A 21,417-nucleotide genomic window follows, 5' to 3' on the forward strand; every position below is an offset into this window, starting at 1 on the left:
AAATAAAAGCTATTGATTACTTTTTTATTTTTTTTAAATATATAGTAAATTTTCCAGGATCTGGACACATAAATTGAGAAAGTAATGTATAAAAGTGTATAATGTTTAGAAAATGTGTAGATATGCTGAACCCTTGGTATCTATATCCTGTGTGCTATCCTATGTACTGTTGGAAAGTGCTCACCAGCAAATCGTCGCCATTTTATGAAGAAATATTACTCAAAATTAATAATAAAAAAAAAAATTAAAACGCTTACAATTGTTGAAATGAACCTGTAATAGTCTTTTTTTTAAGCACCACATCTGAAGGTGATTTTTTTTGCCACTAGGGGTCGCAATTTACCATGTAAAATTTTAAACTGATCACCCTCACTGATCAGAAATGGATTCAGTGTGGAGTAAAGACTGTACAGAATTTCTCCAAATGTCTCTTTAAAATCTCTAAAGGACCCAAACCTCTATAAAATAAAAAAACTACTCATTTTACAGGGGGAAAAAAGTGTTTATCACCTAGACTTGATGGGAACAACTAGTCTTCCTGTTTACATCCCGCCTCCCCTGTTGCGCATCCGCCTAACTTGCCACCTGATTGGCCGACAGATTTGATTGATGTGTCCATGTAAAGGGGACAGTCTGGGCTTTATGAAAGCTGTAGCCTAAGCAGAACATATTTTAATATCTGTTTCAATTAGATATAATACATTTTTACCTTGTATTTTCTTTTCACAAAAATGAGGAATACTAGCGAATAAATTGATAAAAATAAACATATTTGGTGTAATTTTGAAGCCAGCAAACCAGGTAACATCGGCCAGTAGCCTCATCTGCATTGTTAAAAAAAAGTCTCTAATTCAGTAACCATACTGTACAGTAAAATGCTTTCCACAGCATTGTAATTCTGAGAGACAGGTGGATTGAATCTTGTATAACATGGATAAAATATGGATGTAAGAAAAATGCAAATATGCAATTATGAATCAGTTTTTTAATAAAACTTTAGCTAAAAAGTTATATTTCACCTAGAAAGTTTTATTTTCTGAAAGGAAATACAAACACTGGCAAATATTAATGATGACCTGTTTGTGGCCCGGACAAAGGTGCGTTTAGAGGTTTTAATGTTCTAAAAGGTATTAGATACAGTTGCAAGAAAAAGTATGTGAACCCTTTAGGGATTATACTTGTATTTCTGCATAAATTGGTGATTAAATTTGTCCTGATCTTCATCTAAATCACAATAACAGACAAACACAGTCTGTTTAAACTAAAACCACACAAAACATTATGTTTGCGTGGTTTTATTTAACACAACATGTTAACATTCACAGTGAGAGTGGAAAAAGTATGTGAACCCCTAGACTAATGACTTTTCTAAGAGATAATTGAGGGCAAGATGTGATTGGATGTGTTGGTTAAAGCTGCTTTGCCCTATAAATAAAACACACACCAGTTTTTGAGTTTGCTGTTTTTAAGAAGCATTGCTTGATGTGAATCATGCCTCGAACAAAAGATCAAGCTCTCAGAAGACCTACGTTCAAGAATTGTTGACTTGCATGAAGCTGGAAAGAAAGGGTTACAAAAGTATCTCTATAAGTCTTGATGTTCATGTGTCCACGGTAAGACAGACGCTCTACAAATGGAGAAAGTTCAGCACTGTTGCTACTCTCCCTAGGCGTGGTAAAGTCCTGTAAAGATGACTGTAAGAGCACAGCACAGAATGATCAATGAGGTGAGGAAGAATCCTAGAGTGCCAGCTGAAGACTGAATACAGAACAATCAAAACCTCATCCAACTGTGAAACATGGTGGAGGGGGCATCATGGTTTGGGGCTGATAGATAGATAGATACTTTATTTATCCTGAAGGAAATTTAGGAATTTATGCAGAAATAAAAGTATAATCCCAAAGGGTTCACATACTTTTTCCTGCAACTGTATATTAGATATGCTCTCTATCCTACGCTGATGCTTTTAGGAGGAATCTGCTCTGGAAAGATACTCAACAATCTGGGATTGCAGTAACTGCAGTGTGAAAGAGTGAAAGTATGAAACAGGAAGAGCTTCTCTCACCGTTGATTATCATTTCCGTTGTTGAATAGCGAGTTCCCGATGCGAATCTCGGCTCCGTTGAGTCTCTCTGCACAGCAGTCCCCCCGGTTGGTGATGGTGATGGAGGTTATTATGTACTCATCCAGAAGGTCCACCCTCCACCAGGGGTTACTCTGGGTGGTGGTGTGGGTGCAGGATCCATGGTGGTAGTTTGAATTGTGATTCCCATCTATGGCGTTGTAGGCATGTCCAAATCCTGACCAGGGGTTTTCAACCAAGATCGATTGGGTGGCTTTACCCAAGAGAGCGAGATTTTTGTCTGGAATCAACAGATCGACAAAGATTCAACAGAAACGTTTAATTGTTTAGAATAGAAAACTGATCAGACATTTAAAAACTCTTATTTATTTTACTCAGTTGCTTTATTTGAACCCATTCCTGTTGGACTCACTTTACAGTTTTTCTCAGTCAATTTGGTAAATTTTTCAGGTCAGAATTGAAATTCTCAAAACAGCTCATTCAATCTCCACACCCTAATTGCACTTCTCATTGTGTTTGTCATTTTGCAAATGGTCATGTACAATTTGCATTATCCATTGCTTTATGTCATGCTTTTCAAAGTGTGTTGTGCTGATTGTCTGTTGAATTGTCTTACCCTCCAAAACATCAGGCTTTAGGTCATTGCCTCGGTCATTACATGCAAAAGTGCTGAACAGGTTGTCATAATCTCTCAGGCATAATTTATACATTTCTATAAAACTTTTTTGGTACATTTTGATATTTTATCATAAATTAATAAAATTGTTCTCAGGTGAATCTTGGCTTTTAGCTAATTAGTGAAATTCACTACAGTCATGATTAACTATGTTTTGTGTAAGTTTGTATTTTGTGTGTATATTTGATTAAAATCAAACACTTGTTTCCATCAGAATATACACTGTACACTGTTGACAGCATGACTTAGTGTTTTGACTGCCTTGTTCAGAGGCATGAATATGAATTCTGAGTGAGTTACGAGCTTTTGCAGGTTTTTCATTGAGTTTTGCTGTTTGCACTGTTTTGAGAAACGCACTTGCTGTGATGGCAATTTAAATCATGATGTGAGAAATGAACCAAATCGACTGAGAAAAACTGTAATGGATAGTGTGTATAGGTAAAAGCAGAGTTAATCAAAGGTAACAGTTTTAAAAAGTTTGGAAGGATAAGACTTGCTTAAAACAAAAGCTAAAAATGGTTCTACTTAGTGTGATTTTAACCCTTTAAAGAGCAACATGGGGTCACAAATTCATTTTATATGAAATGGACAGTTTAAGGACAGTGGTACCAAAATACTAATGAAATGTATGTAAACTTTTGAATTCGCAGAAAGTTATAAAAATGCCTTTAAAATTCTCTCTCTCATTATTTGGGTATTTAGCAAATATAAGTAATTGTGCTAATCCTAATTGATGTAAAATGGCAAAGGTTTATTTTGATTTAGAATATGCATATGTGCGTCTTTATATAGTGTATATAAACTCCTGATTTCAACTGTGTAAATACACAGTAAAAATAATGAGTTTCTTTGATTTTACCAAATTAAAAACCTCTGGAATATAATCAAGAGGAAGATGGATGATCACAAACCATCAAACCACCAAACTGAACTGCTTGAATTTTTACACCAGGAGTAAAGCAGCATAAAGTTATCCAAAAGCAGTGTGTAAGACTGGTGGAGGAGAACATGATGCCAAGATGCATGAAATTAAAACTGTGATTAAAAACCAACCAGGATTATTCCACCAAATATTGATTATTTCTGAACTCTTAAAACTTTATGAATATGAACTTGTTTTATTTTATTTTTTTTGTTATTTCAGTCATTTCTCATTTTCTGTAAATAAATGCTCTAAATGAGAATATTTTTATTTGTAATTTGGGAGAAATGTTGTCTGTAGTTTATAGAATAAAACAACAATGTTCATTTTACTCAAACATAAACCTATAAATAACAAAATCAGAGAAACTGATTTAAAAACTGAAGTGTGTTATATTTATGATAAATATAAATTATTTAATTTCTGTACAGGTGAGTTTGATCTTACACTTCGTATATGAAGCAGCTGCTGGAATAATCAATCCCAGCAGGATAAAAACACGAGGATCCATTTCCCTAAAATCAAACAGATACAGTTTTAAACATTAATACTTTATAATTACAATTACAAACTTTACAATAAGAGTACCTTAATCACCAGCACTCAACTAACTCAACTAATTAGCTATTTACACTAGATAAGACAATATTAATGATTACATATTAATAATTGTTATTGCATAAAAACGTCTTTTTTATTTTCATTTACAACATTCTTTAGAATGAAAAAATTGCACTATTTAAAATAATCTTAACTAGTGTGAATTCATGTATAATTTAGACATTAACTAACAATTTTATCAATGTTTACTACTGTCATGAGTTCCGTTAATTATGATCTTTATTCTAAAATAAAACCAAAGGATTTCATAGCCTGTCTGATTTTAATTACTTGACTGTATATATTCTTGTACAAAATATAAACTAGATATTTTTTTACAAACAAAACCAGTCTAAACACAAAAGTCTCAGATCATCTTAGAACAGCTCAGACCAATATATTATATGTTGCATCATCTTTGAATATCTCAGAAAACCTTAGACTATTTCAGATCTTAAAATATTTCAGATAATCTTAGAATACATCAGATTATATCAGAACACCTCAGACCATTATAGAATATCTCAGATCATTATCCAATATTTCATATAATCCTAGAATATCGTAGATCAAATCAGCCTAGAACAACTCCCCTTATCAGAGACTATTACAAAACATCTCATATTATCTCAAAACATATAATTTAGGATATCTCAGAGCATCTCAGCTCATAAAACAACTCATATGATCTCAGAATACCCTGGAACACCTTTTAAAATACCAGACAACATCAAATGATCTCAGAACATCTCGGAAAAGATCAGATAAAATGATCTGAGATAAACTCACGCAGTGCTGAAAGTTCCAGGATGAAGGAGCGCTGCAGGTGTGATGAGTTCAGATCTGCTACAGGATTTTATATCTGATCTTCAGATCTGTTTCATCATCTATCTGCTGTATTTACTGAACTGTTCAGCAGTTTTTTAGTTTTGTAATTGTAAACATGTTTATGGAGATAAGAGGAACTGATCTCAACATCTCAGCATTTTAACATCTTAACTGTTTCCTCAAGATTATGAAACAAAACTGACAAAATTATCATTAACAGCAATACGAGAATCCAACCATATAATAACTACCAAACTACTACTACTACTAATAATAACAGTTATATAATAATAATAATAATAATAATAATAATAATAATAATAATAATAATAATAATAATACAGTTATATAATAATAATAATAATAATATTAATAATAATAATAATAATAATAATAATAATAATAATAATAATAATAATAATAATAAAACAGTCCACCAACTGAAGCTACTTGTATTATTACTAATACAGACAGACAGACAGGCCAATATATAGTTACACAGACAGACAGGTTAATATATACTTACAAAGACAGACAGGTCAATCTATAGTTACATAGACAGACAGACAGGGCAGTATATAGTTACATGGACAGACAGACAGACCAATATGTAGTTACATGGACAGACAGACAGACAGACAGACAGACAGACAGAAAGACCAATATGTAGTTACATGGACAGACAGACAAACAGACAGGTCAATATATAGTTATACAGACAGACAGGGCAATATATATTTACACAGACAGACAGGGCAATATATAGTTACATGGACAGACAGACAGGTCAATGCATATTGACACAGACAGGCAGACAGACAGACAGACAGGGCAATATATAGTTACATGGACAGACAGACAGACAGACAGAGATTCACAGATCATTTGAGAGTTGTTTTGATGAGCCCATGATGCCACTCTTCAGAGGAGATTCAAATAGGAGAACAACTTGCAATTGGCCATCTTAAATACCTTTTCTCATGATTGGATACACCTGGCTATGAAGCTCAAAGCTCAGTGAGGTTAACAAACCAATGTTGTGCTTCAGTAAGTCAGTAAAAAGTAGTTAGGAGTATTCAAATCAATAAAATGATAAGGGTGCCCATACTTTTGCACTGGTCAAATTTTGGTTTAATGCATATTGCACATTTTCTGTTAGTACAATAAACCTCATTTCAATCCTGAAATATTACTGTGTCCATCAGTTATTAGATATATCAAACTGAAATGGCTGTTCAAACACCCAAATATTTAGAACTGAAAATGATTAAGATTAATAGGGGTGCCCAAACTTTTTCATATGACTGTATATTTACATGGACAGACAGACAGACAGACAGGTCAATGCATATTGACACAGACAGACAGATGAATATATATTTACATGGACAGACAGACAGGTGAATATATAGTTATATGGACAGACAGACAGGTGAATATATAGTTACACAGTGTTAGAAATATGATTTAAAAATTCTTCTATACTGAATAACTTTACTATAATTAATACAAATTAAGTTAATGAAGGATAATTGAATGCATTATGAAGAGAGGTGTGAGACTATGGGAGGCATCATGACTTTACATAAAGCTCCACAGACCAAGAGCTCAGCTAAAGGGAAGGTGTTGACATGTTACGGTCAGAGTGGAGGAAAGCAGCTGAGACAGTCGACACAAACTCTCTGAGTTCCCTAAAATATTTCTCTGTTTTAACTGTCAGTTTCCTGCAAGATCTGACCGCTAGCTCCTGCTCATCAACACCAGCCACCGGTTATTAATCAAACTGTACGAGTAAGACAGAAATGAACCGAGAGACAACTTCTGATCAAGAGCAGCCAGAAGCAGTTTTTGGGGAAGTGTCTAGGGTACCTTCCTCCGGGAGCTTGAGGTGGGGTCTGTCTATAAATGCTCATGTCTGTGAAAGAATCTTTTTCTCTTGAGCTTCTTGTGAGTGGAAGTCGTTCCCAGAGCTCTGTTTTAATAAATTGTTATTTTGCTGAAGATCAAGTTTCCTGTGTCTCTATAACTTATCTCTACTTCAGGCCTCCATCACAAGAATCCAGGGGAACGCACTGGAGACGCCGCAGTGAGGGGTAGTGCGGTTTCCCCAACAACAGACAGACAGACAGACAGATAGACAGAGGTTCACAGAGAAGTCAGACAGACAGATAGACAGACAAATAGATCAACATAGTTTCACAGAGAAGTCAGACATACGTAACACATAATGTTATAGTATAGCTTTTGTACCAGTGACTGTGGAGAGTGGAGTATTTCCTTTTATTTCTTGGATATCCCTATGCATAAGTGAGTTTATTTAGAAGTTAACTTGTGGATTGTTTAAGATGAGTACATGCTTGCTGTATCTAAATATGGGGTTTCCTGTGCATTAACAAGCAAAGTTAACGTGGGTGTAGTGCCCAGTGATGCGCTTGTATGGCGCCAACTTTCCATGCTGTTAGTATGGGCCGATGCCCTTCATTCATACGTACGCTGGCCTCCGAGCCCAAAGCGGGGTGCGCCTCCGAAGCTTACGGGCTGCGAGCCTTCATTCCTTCATTCTTTTGGGCGTTGAGCCCGGTCATGTGCGGGGAGCGTCCCCAAAACAGCGTGCCCTTTATTCATTCATTCGTTCATTCTCATTCATCTGATTATGCGAGGGGTGCACCCCCAATCACACGGGCCACGGGCCCTACATTCATCCACTTGGGCGTCGAGCCCGATCATGTGCGGGGATCGTCCGCATTCCTGTTAGTGAAGGGCCAAGGGCTGAAACATACAATCTAGTTTGGGCTTCGAGCCTGATCAAGCGAGGGGATCGACCCCAAAAGAAACATGCATTGCTGTTAGTAACATGCCCTAAAATCCATAAAAAAATGCATAAATCCATAAAAGGCTCGTAAAAGCCGCCTCGAGCATGAAGTTGAACATAAAAAAAGCCAAAGTAATAGGCAACCGTTTATCTTTAGATTGAGGAACAGGATTTTGCAATGCCTTAAGGAGTAGGCGTATAGCTGGTTAGAAACAAACGTGGATAATCTGGACTATTACAACGTGCCTTAAATTGATCGGCATCAATAATTGTTGCCGAAATAAATTTGGCTATGTTGTGTAGTACGAGTGTGTACTATGAAAGCACAAACAGCAGCTAGAATAGAAAAGATATGAATTTAAAGGGAAGAGCAAAAGAGGGTAAATAGATGCCAAACATACTTGTAACGTGCAAGTTTTGAGCGCTAAAGACTAGAGAGTTGAAATAATATAATGCAGGATTAAATGATTGAAAGTGGGCATGGTTACGGGAACTTTTTGGCTGCTGGGCGGAGGCATCTGAATTACTGTAAACGAAAACGGGACAGTGCGACAGCAATGTATTGCAGCGACCAGAATATGAAAGGCTTAATAAGCTGTTATAAATTAATTCGTTTCAGAAAAAAAGAAGGTAAGCGCCCCATGAAACGCACGCGACCACCACTGGATAAATTTCGTGCAGAGCTTAAGAGGCAGATCCAAGGGATCCAAAATTTCAACTGCCAACATTAGGCAAACCATCGCCCTTGGAAGTAAGCCCCAAACCGACGGACACAGCGGCGCCGTAAAATTGAGCGCGTCAGAAGAAACAGGCGCCGAGGAATACAAATAGATATACCGGACCACAAAACGAGAAGGGGACACCAGAACAACTCTAGTCAAAACACAGCAACCAACAGAGAAGAGACACTGTCCGGCCCGCCAGCACAAACTGCAGGTTCCCAGAAAAAAAGAGAAGAACAGAAGAAAAAGCACCCAAGCGAGCAGAAAATCCAACAGAACAGTGAACAGCATTAGAAAACAGAAAAGACAGAACGGAAATAACGAAAAGGGGTAGATGGATGGCCAGCCAAAAGTTCTTCGATCGTGGATCGGACCCTCCGGGCGAACTCGCCAGGGCAGAGGTTGCAGGGAGAGGCAACCCGGAAGCAGTTCCACAACGCTCCTTGACAGCGAGCAAACGAGAGTCCACGCTCCGCATCGAGGCAGCGATCGCCTGAAGGACCGGGACAAGCTGGGGCTCAAGGCCGACCGAGGGCAGGGGCGGTGGCGGGACACACCAGGAGGAGGCTGCGGAGCGGGCCGGCAAGCCGACGTCGCGCCGCGAGGAGGAGGACCAGCAGGACCTGGGGAGTAGCGCCGGTAGCAGGAGCAGGAGGGCATCCGATGACAAATGCGGCCAAGAGCAGGACGTCAACACGGGACGCCGATCGGACACTCGAGAAGGCGAGAAACCGGAATGGGATATAATTGAGAGAACAACGGACGGCACTAAGAACGATCAGCGTCTGAAAGACAGCAAGGTACTGAATGAGTGATCGTTATTTAAAGACAGAAGGGAACAACTTACGCTGCGCTTTCATTTTCACAGAGAAGTCAGACAGACAGACAGACAGACAGACATATAGGTAGAAAGACATATAGACATATAGGTCAATGTTTAGTTACACAGATGGAAAGTCAGACCTCATCTAAGCAAGAGGAGCTGCTTTAAAGAATGTAAAATATAAAACATATTTTGGTTTGTTTAACATGAATTTATCTTGTGCGACAGAGGTGACTCCTGGTCTTTCAATCCTGGGGCCGTCCTGATGAGTGCCAGTTTCATCATAATGTTTTTGATGGTTAAAAGTTAAAAAGTTGAGATGGGTCAAAAGTAAGTTTTGCTACTAATAAAAAACGCTGGATAACAAGTTCATTTAATATGAACAGCCCGTCACAACTGTAGATATTTAGATTTGCATTTTATTACAAATATACTTTGCAATACTTATTGAAACATAGACTAAATGTATTTTATATGTCTACGCAATACTGCTCAGTCCTGAAACAGCAGCACTGAGATCAGATAATATTTACATTTACATATATTGGCTTTATGAGCACTCTGTTGATTTTATAGCTTGTGTAAACGTACAGTTCTCAGTAAAAACACACATACAGAGCCTGTAATCTGTAATTAAACATAATAAAAAACTGAATAAACTCTTATCTCTCCGTAAACTGAAGCTGATCTAGTTTAATTTAAAAGTTCAATTGAATAATGTGAATTATTTAGTTTCAGTTTTTATTTTTAGAGATTCAGAATTCGGCTCTTCTTACAATACAAATTAAGTTAATAAAGGATAATTAAATGCATTATGAAGAGAGGTGTGAGACTATGGGAGGCATCATGACTTTACATAAAGCTCCACAGACCAAGAGCTCAGCTAAAGGGAAGGTGTTGACATGTTACGGTCAGAGTGGAGGAAAGCAGCTGAGACAGTCGCCACAAACTCTCTGAGTTCTCTAAAATATTTCTCTGTTTTAACTGTCAGTTTCCTGCAAGATCTGACCGCTAGCTCCTGCTCATCAACACCAGCCACCGGTTATTAATCAAACTGTACGAGTAAGACAGAAATGAACCGAGAGACAACTTCTGATCAAGAGCAGCCAGAAGCAGTTTTTGGGAAGTGTCTAGGGTACCTTCCTCCGGGAGCTTGAGGTGGGGTCTGTCTATAAATGCTCATGTCTGTGAAAGAATCTTTTTCTCTTCAGCTCCTTGTGAGTGGAAGTTGTTCCCAGAGCTCTGTTTTAATAAATTGTTATTTTGCTGAAGATCAAGTTTCCTGTCTCTCTATAGCTTATCTCTACGTCAGGCCTCCATCACAAGAATCCAGGGGAACGCACTGGAGACGCCGCAGTGAGGGGTAGTGCGGTTTCCCCAACAACAGACAGACAGATAGATAAACAGAGGTTCACAGAGAAGTCAGACAGACACAGATCAACAGAAAATCAGACAGACAGACAGAACAACATAGTTTCACAGAAAAGTTAGACAGACACAGATCGACAGAAAATCAGACAGACAGACAGATCAACAGAGTTTCACAGAAAAGTTAGACAGACACAGATCGACAGAAAATCAGACAGACAGACAGATCAACATAGTTTCACAGAAAATCAGACAGACAGACAGATCAACATAGTTTCACAGAAAATCAGACAGACAGACAGATCAACATAGTTTCACAGAAAAGTTAGACAGACACAGATCGACAGAAAATCAGACAGACAGACAGATCAACATAGTTTCACAGAAGTCAAACAGACAGACAGACAGACAGACAGATCAACATAGTTTCACAGAAAATCAGACAGACAGACAGATCAACATAGTTTCACAGAAGTCAGACAGACAGATTAACGTAGTTTCACAGAAAAGTTAGACAGACAGATAGATCAACATAGTTTCACAGAAAATCAGACAGATCAACAGAGTTTCACAGAGAAGTCAGACAGACAGACAGATCAACATACACTGAAAAAAGTCATGGAATTTTCTCTTTTGACTGTTTCTCAAGACAATGTATAAGTGTCCACAAACAGCACAAATGAGAAAAAAGTAGATTTTTTTGCTAAAAACAGATCTGGTGGTATGGTTAGATCAGGGGTGGATCAGATAAGTCACGGGCCACAGACTCTATAATAAAACAAATAATGAAATATACCACTTTAAATAATACTTTTTCCTGATTATTTCATTTACACACCATTTTACTTGACTAACTCTCTTTATCTTTGACAGTGTTGTGTAAACTAAGATTTTTCAAATTGATGTTTCATTTCATGATGTCTCTTAATATTAAACTCCTTAATTACGGCAACTTTTAGACTCTTTGGCCTGTTTTTCTGCGCTAGAACTAAACACTCTCTCCGCTTTTAGACTCTTTTACCCCGTTTTTCTGCGCTAGAAATGCGCACCCTCTCCGCTTTTAGACTCTTTTACCCCGTTTTTCTGCGCTAGAAATGTGCACCCTCTCCACTTTTAGACTCTTTTACCCCGTTTTTCTGCGCTAGAAATGCGCACTCTCTCCGCTTTTAGACTCTTTGGTCCGTTTTTCTGCACTAAAACTGCGCACTCTATTCGCTTTTAGACTCTTTTACCCCGTTTTTCTGCGCTAGAAATGCGCACTCTCTCCGCTTTTAGACTCTTTGGCCCGTTTTTCTGCGCTAGAAATGTGCACCCTCTCCACTTTTAGACTCTTTTACCCCGTTTTTCTGCGCTAGAAATGTGCACCCTCTCCGCTTTTAGACTCTTTGGTCCGTTTTTCTGCGCTAAAACTGCGCACTCTATTCGCTTTTAGACTCTTTTGCCCCTTTTTTCTGCGCTAGAAATGCGCACTCTCTCCTCTTTTAGATTCTTTGGCCCGTTTTTCTGCTCTAGAAATGCACACTCTCTACGATTTTAGACTCTTTGGCTCGTTTTTCTGTGCTAGAAATGGGCACCCTCTCCGCTTTTAGACTCTTTGGCCTGTTTTTCTGCGCTTTAAAATGCGCACCCTCTCCACTTTTAGACTCTTTTACCCCGTTTTTCTGCGCTAGAAATGCACACTCTCTCCGCTTTTAGACTCTTTGGCTCGTTTTTCTGTGCTAGAAATGGGCACCCTCTCCGCTTTTAGACTCTTTGGCCCGTTTTTCTGCGCTAGAAATGCGCACCCTCTCCACTTTTAGACTCTTTTACCCCGTTTTTCTGCGCTAGAAATGTGCACCCTCTCCGCTTTTAGACTCTTTGGTCCGTTTTTCTGCGCTAAAACTGCGCACTCTATTCGCTTTTAGACTCTTTTGCCCCATTTTTCTGCGCTAGAAATGCGCACTCTCTCCTCTTTTAGATTCTTTGGCCCGTTTTTCTGCTCTAGAAATGCACACTCTCTACGCTTTTAGACTCTTTGGCTCGTTTTTCTGTGCTAGAAATTGGCACCCTCTCCGCTTTTAGACTCTTTGGCCTGTTTTTCTGCGCTAGAAATGCGCACACTCTCCGCTTTTAGACTATTTGGCTCGTTTTTCTGTGCTAGAAATGCGCACTCTCTCCGCTTTTAGACTCTTTGGCTCGTTTTTCTGTGCTAGAAATGCGCACTCTCTCCGCTTTTAGACTCTTTGGCCCGTTTTTCTGCGCTAGAAATGCGCACCCTCTCCACTTTTAGACTCTTTTACCCCGTTTTTCTGCGCTAGAAATGTGCACCCTCTCCGCTTTTAGACTCTTTGGTCCGTTTTTCTGAGCTAAAACTGCGCACTCTATTCGCTTTTAGACTCTTTTGCCCCATTTTTCTGCGCTAGAAATGCGCACTCTCTCCTCTTTTAGACTCTTTGGCCCGTTTTTCTGCTCTAGAAATGCACACTCTCTACGCTTTTAGACTCTTTGGCTCGTTTTTCTGTGCTAGAAATGGGCACCCTCTCCGCTTTTAGACTCTTTGGCCTGTTTTTCTGCGCTAGAAATGCGCACACTCTCCGCTTTTAGACTCTTTGGCTCGTTTTTCTGTGCTAGAAATGCGCACTCTCTCCGCTTTTAGACTCTTTGGCTCGTTTTTCTGTGCTAGAAATGCGCACTCTCTCCGCTTTTAGACTCTTTGGCTCGTTTTTCTGCTCTAGAAATGCGCACCCTCTCCACTTTTAGACTCTTTTACCCCGTTTTTCTGCGCTAGAAATGTGCACCCTCTCCGCTTTTAGACTCTTTGGTCCGTTTTTCTGAGCTAAAACTGCGCACTCTATTCGCTTTTAGACTCTTTTGCCCCATTTTTCTGCGCTAGAAATGCGCACTCTCTCCTCTTTTAGACTCTTTGGCCCGTTTTTCTGCTCTAGAAATGCACACTCTCTACGCTTTTAGACTCTTTGGCCTGTTTTTCTGTGCTAGAAATGCGCACCCTCTCCGCTTTTAGACTCTTTGGCTCGTTTTTCTGTGCTAGAAATGCGCACTCTCTCCGCTTTTAGACTCTTTGGCTCGTTTTTCTGTGCTAGAAATGCGCACTCTCTCCGCTTTTAGACTCTTTGGCTCGTTTTTCTGCGCTAGAAATGCGCACTCTCTCTGCTTTTAGACTCTTTGGCCTGTTTCTGACACCTAGCGTTCAAACTTTGAATCTCACATTATAAAAACCTGCTTAACAGCGGGCCAACTTTCATTCTATTTCTAAAATACCTCGAGGGCCGCTCCAAAACAGGAAACGGGCCGCAAATGGCCCGCGGGCCGTAGTTTGGACACCCCTGGGTTAGATCAACAAACTAAAAAAAAAATCTTTATCTTCTGTTTCATAGGTCTTCAGTGTTGTTCAGACGTTCAGTGTTTTTGTGTAATTTGACTACCCACTGATCTCGTTCTTCAGACCAAGGACTTTTCACAACTTTCTGTACAAATACAGTGGTGGTAGTATTTCAGCTCTTTGGGGTAAGCCAAATTCAGCGCCTAGATTATGGCAAGCGTTAATGCAAACGATGGAGCAAAAGATTTCATGTTGTCCAGAATGTTGTCTCCATCAACCACTATGCCGATGTCATCATGTCCTCCAAGCGCTCCACCATCTTTTGTGATGACGTAAACGCCCATTTTGGTGGTGTGCTGGTCTTTTACGAGGTCTTCACATGGAATGTTCTTTAAAAAACAAAGAAAAAGAAAACTCAATTCTTCAGTAATGTGTTCCTTTAATTATAATTACTTTAGGGTGCATAAAAATAAATAAATAAATAAATAAATAAATAAATACTTACTTACTATGTACTCCTTAATCAGAAAGCCATCCTCCTCACCAAGGTACAGACAAAGTGCTTTAATAATAATGGCTTCTCTCCTGAGGTGGACATCATTTGCCATCATCTGCGCACATTTTTCAGATTATAAAAAAAATATATAAAAAAAAATCATATCTGTATCCTGATTAATATGGTCTTGACTAGGCCAGTCATAATAGCTTTTTTAAATGGATGGTTATGAAAAATCAAACATACAAAATGTGTGAATATTTTACATGAATTAATGAATTAATGTAAAAAAAAGAAAATGCTGGCGACATGCCAGCTCGAATCATTTTAATGGGATATCTTCAGAAATGTAATGTTTTTTTGTCACAAATAATAATTTAACAATGTAAACGGACCTGCTGGTACACAGTGTTGAACTGTGTGTGGTTAGTGCTGAGTTTCACTCTTGTTATCTTTTATCCTGAACAAAAGCAAATTAAGTTAAGTTAGCTCAGCTGCAGTGTTGGGAGTAACGCCGTTAAAACTAACGGCGTTACTAATGCCGTTACTTTTTTTCAGTAAGGAGTAATCTAACTAATTACTATGACTGTAACTATAACACCGTTACCATTTCCGACACCCCGTTACTGCACCTTACTTTAGCTGCTCTATGAACTTTTTTTTTGTTTTAACTTCGCTTTGCCCTGGTTGACCCCTCCTCTTTCCGGTGAACTTGAGCTTCTGGCCGCTGTGCCTGTGGGATGGCGTGGTGAAGTGAGGCACAATTGTGATGATTTGCTGCTCTAATTAATTCAGTGATTGCCGTGGACAGCCCAAGTTCCGAATTAAGGACGTTAAGCTCTTTTCAGCTGCTCCGGTTTTTGTGGTGCTGCTGCTTTCTCTTTTGGTGAAGCTGTTATATTAATACAATTTTAACGGTCATTAGATTGTTGTTTTTGTCCATTATTTTGTTTTGTTTATATATACATATTTTCTTTGAGTGTGTCTTGGTTTGTTTAATTTCATCCCCAGACGCGTTTTTCAGTTTTTTCCGTTTTTTTCAGTATTACAAGTTTTAGTAATTTTCTTTGGTTCTGTGGAGAATTTCGTTTTGTTTTTTTGAAATTCGTTAGATTATATTTTTGTCAACATTTTGGGTTCATTTTCGTTTGTTATTTCTCTAATAATAATAGTAAATACATAATTGATTTCCTTTTTTTGACGGGCAAATAATAAAAAAGTAACATAGTTACTTTTATTGGTAACTAATTACTTTTATAGTGGAGTAACTCCGTTAGTAACTCAGTTACTTTTTTGGAGAAGTAACGAGTAACTATAACTAATTACTTTTTCAAAGTAACGTGCCCAACACTGCTCAGCTGTACTGCAGCTTATTCATCTCATAACCTCAGGCTTGTCAAATAAGATAACTAGCTATATGACCTCGGGCCAGAAAAATGTCATAATTAATATCTGGCTGTGTTTATGAATTATTATAGGCTCAATATAGACACCCAATATGCTTAGAATATATTTAGCTGTATCTCCTTTCAGAAAATTAAGGGCGAAATATGCTATGTTTATTAAAATTATGAATAATAATTTTCATATGTGTGTTTTTCGTACGTCCATATTTGATGCAGACATGTTATACATCATTTAAACCGTCTGGCCCTCCGGATTATGGAATTACGGTACCGTTTTACTGTAGGATGTACAGTTTCTAAATTAGAGTCGAAAGAGTGCCTTACACTGTGTGAGGACACTCCTTACACCCACCAGCGCCTACCTCAGACTCCTGGCTTCAAAATCACTCCAAATTTAAGAAAATCCATCAATCCACTTGCCAGTAATCCTCATTTATGTTCAACCAGTGCTTAAAATAATTTGAGGCAGAAAAAAAATTTATACAAATTTTAACGCCTTATCAAAACCATCTTATTGCATTTTCCATGTTCTGCCACATATCTGCTGATTCAGCAGAGCATCGCGGACACAAAGAGCTCTGAATGTTCAATTGAACATGGTAGTAGTGGTTGGGTGTGTCAGGAGTGTCCTCAAGTAACCTTGCGGTATAAACAAAAGCCGATCTAAACTGTAAACACACAGTTTAACGCACTGTTTTGACTCTAATTCAGGAACTGCACATCCTACAGTAAAAAGGTTTGCATGATGTATATCATGGCCGCATTGGATCAAATATGGACATACGAAAAATGCAAATATGAAAATTATGAATCATATTTTCAACAAACAAGGCATATATTCGCCCTAAATGTTTATTTTCTGAAAGGCAATAGTGTCTATATTGAGCCTAGAATTATTCATAAACAGGGCTAGATATTAATTATGGCATTTTTCTGGTCCTCCGGCGGGCCAGGGCGTGTTAAGGGGTTAATAAACAATTCAAAGGCAAAACGCCATTAAATATTTGTGGGTACTTTAACCCTATTGTAGCTTGACCTTGAGCTTGTACATTAGATTGTTTTGGTTTGAGCTGCTCATGTTTTGCCGTGCTAGCTCATTCATCCCATAACCTCAGGTTCTCTAACATTAGCGATATCTAACCCAACAATCTTGGTTACGCCAGTTACCTTAACTAAATATAATTAAATATATATTAAATATAATTATGTAAAAAACAAATGGCGCTGCAGATTTAGCTAGCGTTAGCTAGGTTAGTTAAGATAGCTTATATTTGTCTAAGTAGCTCCATCCTAGCTGGCTTACGCTAACTAACTAGCATTAGCTAACCTAGTTAAGCTAGCTTGGATAGCTCTTTAATATATCCTCCATTGCGTTTAACCCTTGTGTGGTGTTCGGGTCTGTGCGACACGTTTTTATTTTTCATCAAATGATACAAAAAAATTATTTTTTCTAACTCAAACTCATTGGCTCATTTTTGTGAAAAACATATATCAAAACATTTTCAATAAACACACACTGTACACCCCCCCCCCCCTACACATTTATATTACATACAGTATGTTTGGCCAAGGGCTAATAAACATTGCTTCATTTGTAAATTTGAAACTAAACAAATTTTCTACTCATATCTTGAGTTTAATTCATTTTCTTTTACATTTTATTTAAAAAAAACTAATAAAAAAAAGAGTAGCACTTTTTAAAAGAAATGTAACATAAGAAAGGTAAAGGGCAAATATTAACCATGTAAGCTGTTTATATTGCTTGCAATTTAGGTGAAGCGAGCATGTGTAAAGCATTTTAATGTAGAATTGCTTAATTTTGCTGAATTTAATACAAGTAACAAAGTAAACGAGTAACAAAAATATCACACAAGGGTTAAACATCATAACAGTGTATAATATATAATTTTATACCGTACAAAAAAATATGACTCAGTATTTGTTGTTTGAGTAGCTCAGATAGGTTAGCTAAGTTACTTAACTAACTAACATTTAGTCGACATAGGTTTTCCAATAACAATAACTTTTGGCATCGAATTATAATCGAGTTGGCATCTCTATAAATGTCAAGCATAAATGCATTCATAAAGACAAATAACATGCAATATCTTACCGTGCAGCAAATGCTTATTCCCAGACGAGTCTCCTCAGAAGCAGGGGGAGGAAAATGGCAGACCCTGGGTGGGAAAAGTTGCGCAGTGAAGTCCTAACCATTAACTTAAAGCTCACCTTCCGCGAAAATCCGATTTTTCTTGTTTTTTGTGGAATACAGTAGGTCTCTCCGAGTTGAATGTGTACACCTGCACATTAAACTGTTTTGCAGCCCCCATTGTCTGCAGGAGCTAAGCAAAGAAATCCCCCCTCCCCCCCTCCGAAAAACGGGTGAATTTTGAATTATCTTTCTGCCTACGTAGGCAGAAACTCACAGACCAGCCCACCTTGGCTCCAGAAACTCCCAGAGGCGGAGCTGAAGCGACGCAACATCACCGCTCATCAGTTAGGAGGTGGGAGGCAGTGAGCGGCAGAGCGGTGGAGGGGCGTCGCAGTGCTCCTAGCCAATCAGAGGAGAGATATTTGCATGCTGTTTGCATGTATGAATATTCATGAGCAAAGCTGGAATCCGGTCATTTTGGACACACCCCTAAAACAGTCCATTAAAAAAGAGCTATACAGAGACACCTGAGCACTTTTTTTTTACAAAAACGGCTCACATGTCATTCATTCATACTAGAGACCACAACTAGACATTTTAAAATGAAAGAAAAAACGACGGAAGGTGACCTTTAATTATTTTCAATTCGATTTAAGCAAAATTATTTCTTTCTCAGTATTATGTATTATTATTATGTAGAATCAAAAACCCATTTAAATTGAGAAAAACAAGAACAATTCCATTATGTATCATTTACAAAGGGCAAAGTTCACTTTTTTCAGTGTAGAAACTACAATATACTTTAATATTATGTAATACTTTCCTCTCTCTCTTTGTGTTTCCTGTATCTGTTGGTGTGGTGTGATCTCCTCCAGCGGTAAAAATCCCTCCGTGAACGGGATGAAGGGGAGGTACGTCACCGTCGTGATTCCAGGGAGGAAGGATCAGGAGTTTCATGTCCAAATCCGGCCCACTTTTTCCATGGAGAAGGAATTTAATTAAATGAAACAGCAGCTAGCTCTCACAATGCCTTTTTATTGCATATAAGTTCAAGTATATGTTGGTAAGTTAACAGAACACCCTTCACTTAAACATGTTTCATTCAAATTTAAATCAGGTGATTTTAAAATTAAATTCATACATTTTATGAATTAATATTACTTAGAAGCCTTTACAAAATTAATTGAAAACACTTAAAATTATTTAATTAAACGTAAAAGGTAAAAGAAAAAAAATAAAATTTTCTATTTTAATTTTTTTTATTTTCAGATCCATAAAATGAAATATTTATATGGATGAAGTGTTTTTGCAGCTCTATATTTTGCTTTAAAGTGTTTAGAATCACCATGTAAAATGATAAACTGCTCTCTTTCCTTGGTTATTATGGATATTATAGTGATTTAAACTTGGAATGGTATTTTCTTTCTCCAAAGGACTGGAAACTTTATAAGAATAAAAACTATACTTATTTTATAACTTATTTTGCAGTATTCCTAAAAAAGATTGTGCACGGTTTCTTTAAAAGCCCCCTCCTTTCCAGAGTCGGCCGACACATATTTGATCAGACGAGACTTTAAGCTTTCCGTCCATATACATTATATACGGGTACGTTACAGGGAAGCTGTGTTACAGCGGATTAAAATAGATGTTAATTTTTACTGGAGACTGGTTTGTTGGATCTGCTGGTTTGTTGGAGCGGAGTTTGAGGCAGGAGTGTGAGGTGAGCGGGGGGCTGAGCGTGTGAGCGCGTGTCCTTTAAAATGGCATATTGGGTGTCTATAATAATTCATAAACATAGCCAGATATTAATTATGACACGCCAGGGCGTGTTATCTGCGCAATAGCTGACAATTGAAGATTATTTCCATATCTCTGTTTACCGGCTGCAGCTGGAGTCTGTCCTCTGGAAAAAAAGCTTGTTAATTTTAAACATTTGACAGCTTCTTCCTTTTCTTCTTTCTTTTTTTTAATCTGGCTTTTTCGGCCTCTTTTTACGCTCCATCACAGCCGAGTAACGCTTCTGCTATTCTGTTGCTGTATTTAATTTGATCGCTTCAGAAAAGACCACTCAACGCAGCCAACTCAAGCATTTGGGAGGGGAGAATTCCCTCAGATGGTTGAACCCATCTAATCTACTGCGCAGTAGAGGCTGTGCTGTCAGATGAATAGAGAATGCAGACGTAGTTGAATGGAAATGAATGCAAGAATAAGATTAGATAAGGGACAGATATGTGTCAAAATTATTTTTTCTGTCCAACCGGCCCAAACTCGAGATTGACATGAGCCGGCCCATCGGGAATCCTCCCGAATCTCCCGATTAGCCACTCCGGGCCTGGGAAGGAGTATCTGACGCTGTGTGAGGTGGAGGTGTTTTATAACTCTGCGATTTTGTGCTGTGATTGCACTTTAATGCAATTTAAATGAAATGTAAACACATTTTTGGCCTGTTCACACCTGTTCACACCTGGTCAGGGGCGCAACTACATACTTTTTGAGCTCTATGCAAACATACTATCGGCGCGTTCTATAATTAATGTTTTATGATTCACCATCTACTAATTTACTTGTTCTGATCCATTATATTATAAATTCTCAAGCGCCTGTGTTTGGGAGGAAGTGACAGTAGGGTAGATGGGGAAGGAGTGGATGGGCGCCCGGTTAGTGCTGTGATTCTGTTTTTTGAAGTGTATTATTAGGGGCGTGGCCTGGGTATGTAAAAATCCGGGGCTCAGCCCAGTTCATTATATTAGTTTATTAGCTGATCAGTTGGATCCGGTGGAAAACATACAGTTTTAGGGCAGAAACCAGAGACAGGGTTAATAAACTCATTTAAACTATGTATAGTACTAAATTCTGTCTCCCCACAACATCCAGCTTCTAGCTAACTGGTTAGCTAAATACATTTCCGTTAATTATAGCTTACAGTAACCCTCCAATCCTACATTAATAAAAACAATTTAAAAATGAAATAGTTATTGGCTGATCAGGTACATCAGGGCAAGTTAAACATATATAGTTTTATGTTCTCAAACTTTGATCTGTGTGTTTTGATTCAGAGACGAGTCTTTTTTTAATCTGCTATCAGAAACATATCAGCACAGTTTACATGGTTAGTTCAGTTACCTTTCTTTTAGAAAAATCGCTGTATATTTAGATATGTTTTAACATCAGCGCTAAAACTCGGTGCAAGAACTTAAAAACCTTCTCATA

The 21,417-nt window shown here is 38.0% G+C and overlaps 1 protein-coding gene across 1 annotated transcript in view; it reads right to left on the reverse strand.

Annotated features, from left to right (window-relative positions):
• The window catches only part of LOC125802168 (uncharacterized), a 34,411-nt gene that overhangs the window by 7,381 nt on the left and 5,613 nt on the right, over nucleotides 1–21,417 (reverse strand). Inside the window, exons 2-3 of the mRNA XM_049479309.1 lie at nucleotides 4,129–4,196; nucleotides 2,066–2,363 (exon numbers count right to left, since the gene is read on the reverse strand). Coding sequence (XP_049335266.1) covers nucleotides 2,066–2,363; nucleotides 4,129–4,192 — 362 coding nt within the window. The 5' untranslated portion in view covers nucleotides 4,193–4,196. The remainder of the gene's footprint in view (nucleotides 1–2,065; nucleotides 2,364–4,128; nucleotides 4,197–21,417) is intronic.

Source organism: Astyanax mexicanus, chromosome 1 (assembly GCF_023375975.1).
Source record: "Astyanax mexicanus isolate ESR-SI-001 chromosome 1, AstMex3_surface, whole genome shotgun sequence".
Taxonomy (NCBI): Eukaryota; Metazoa; Chordata; class Actinopteri; order Characiformes; family Acestrorhamphidae; genus Astyanax; species Astyanax mexicanus.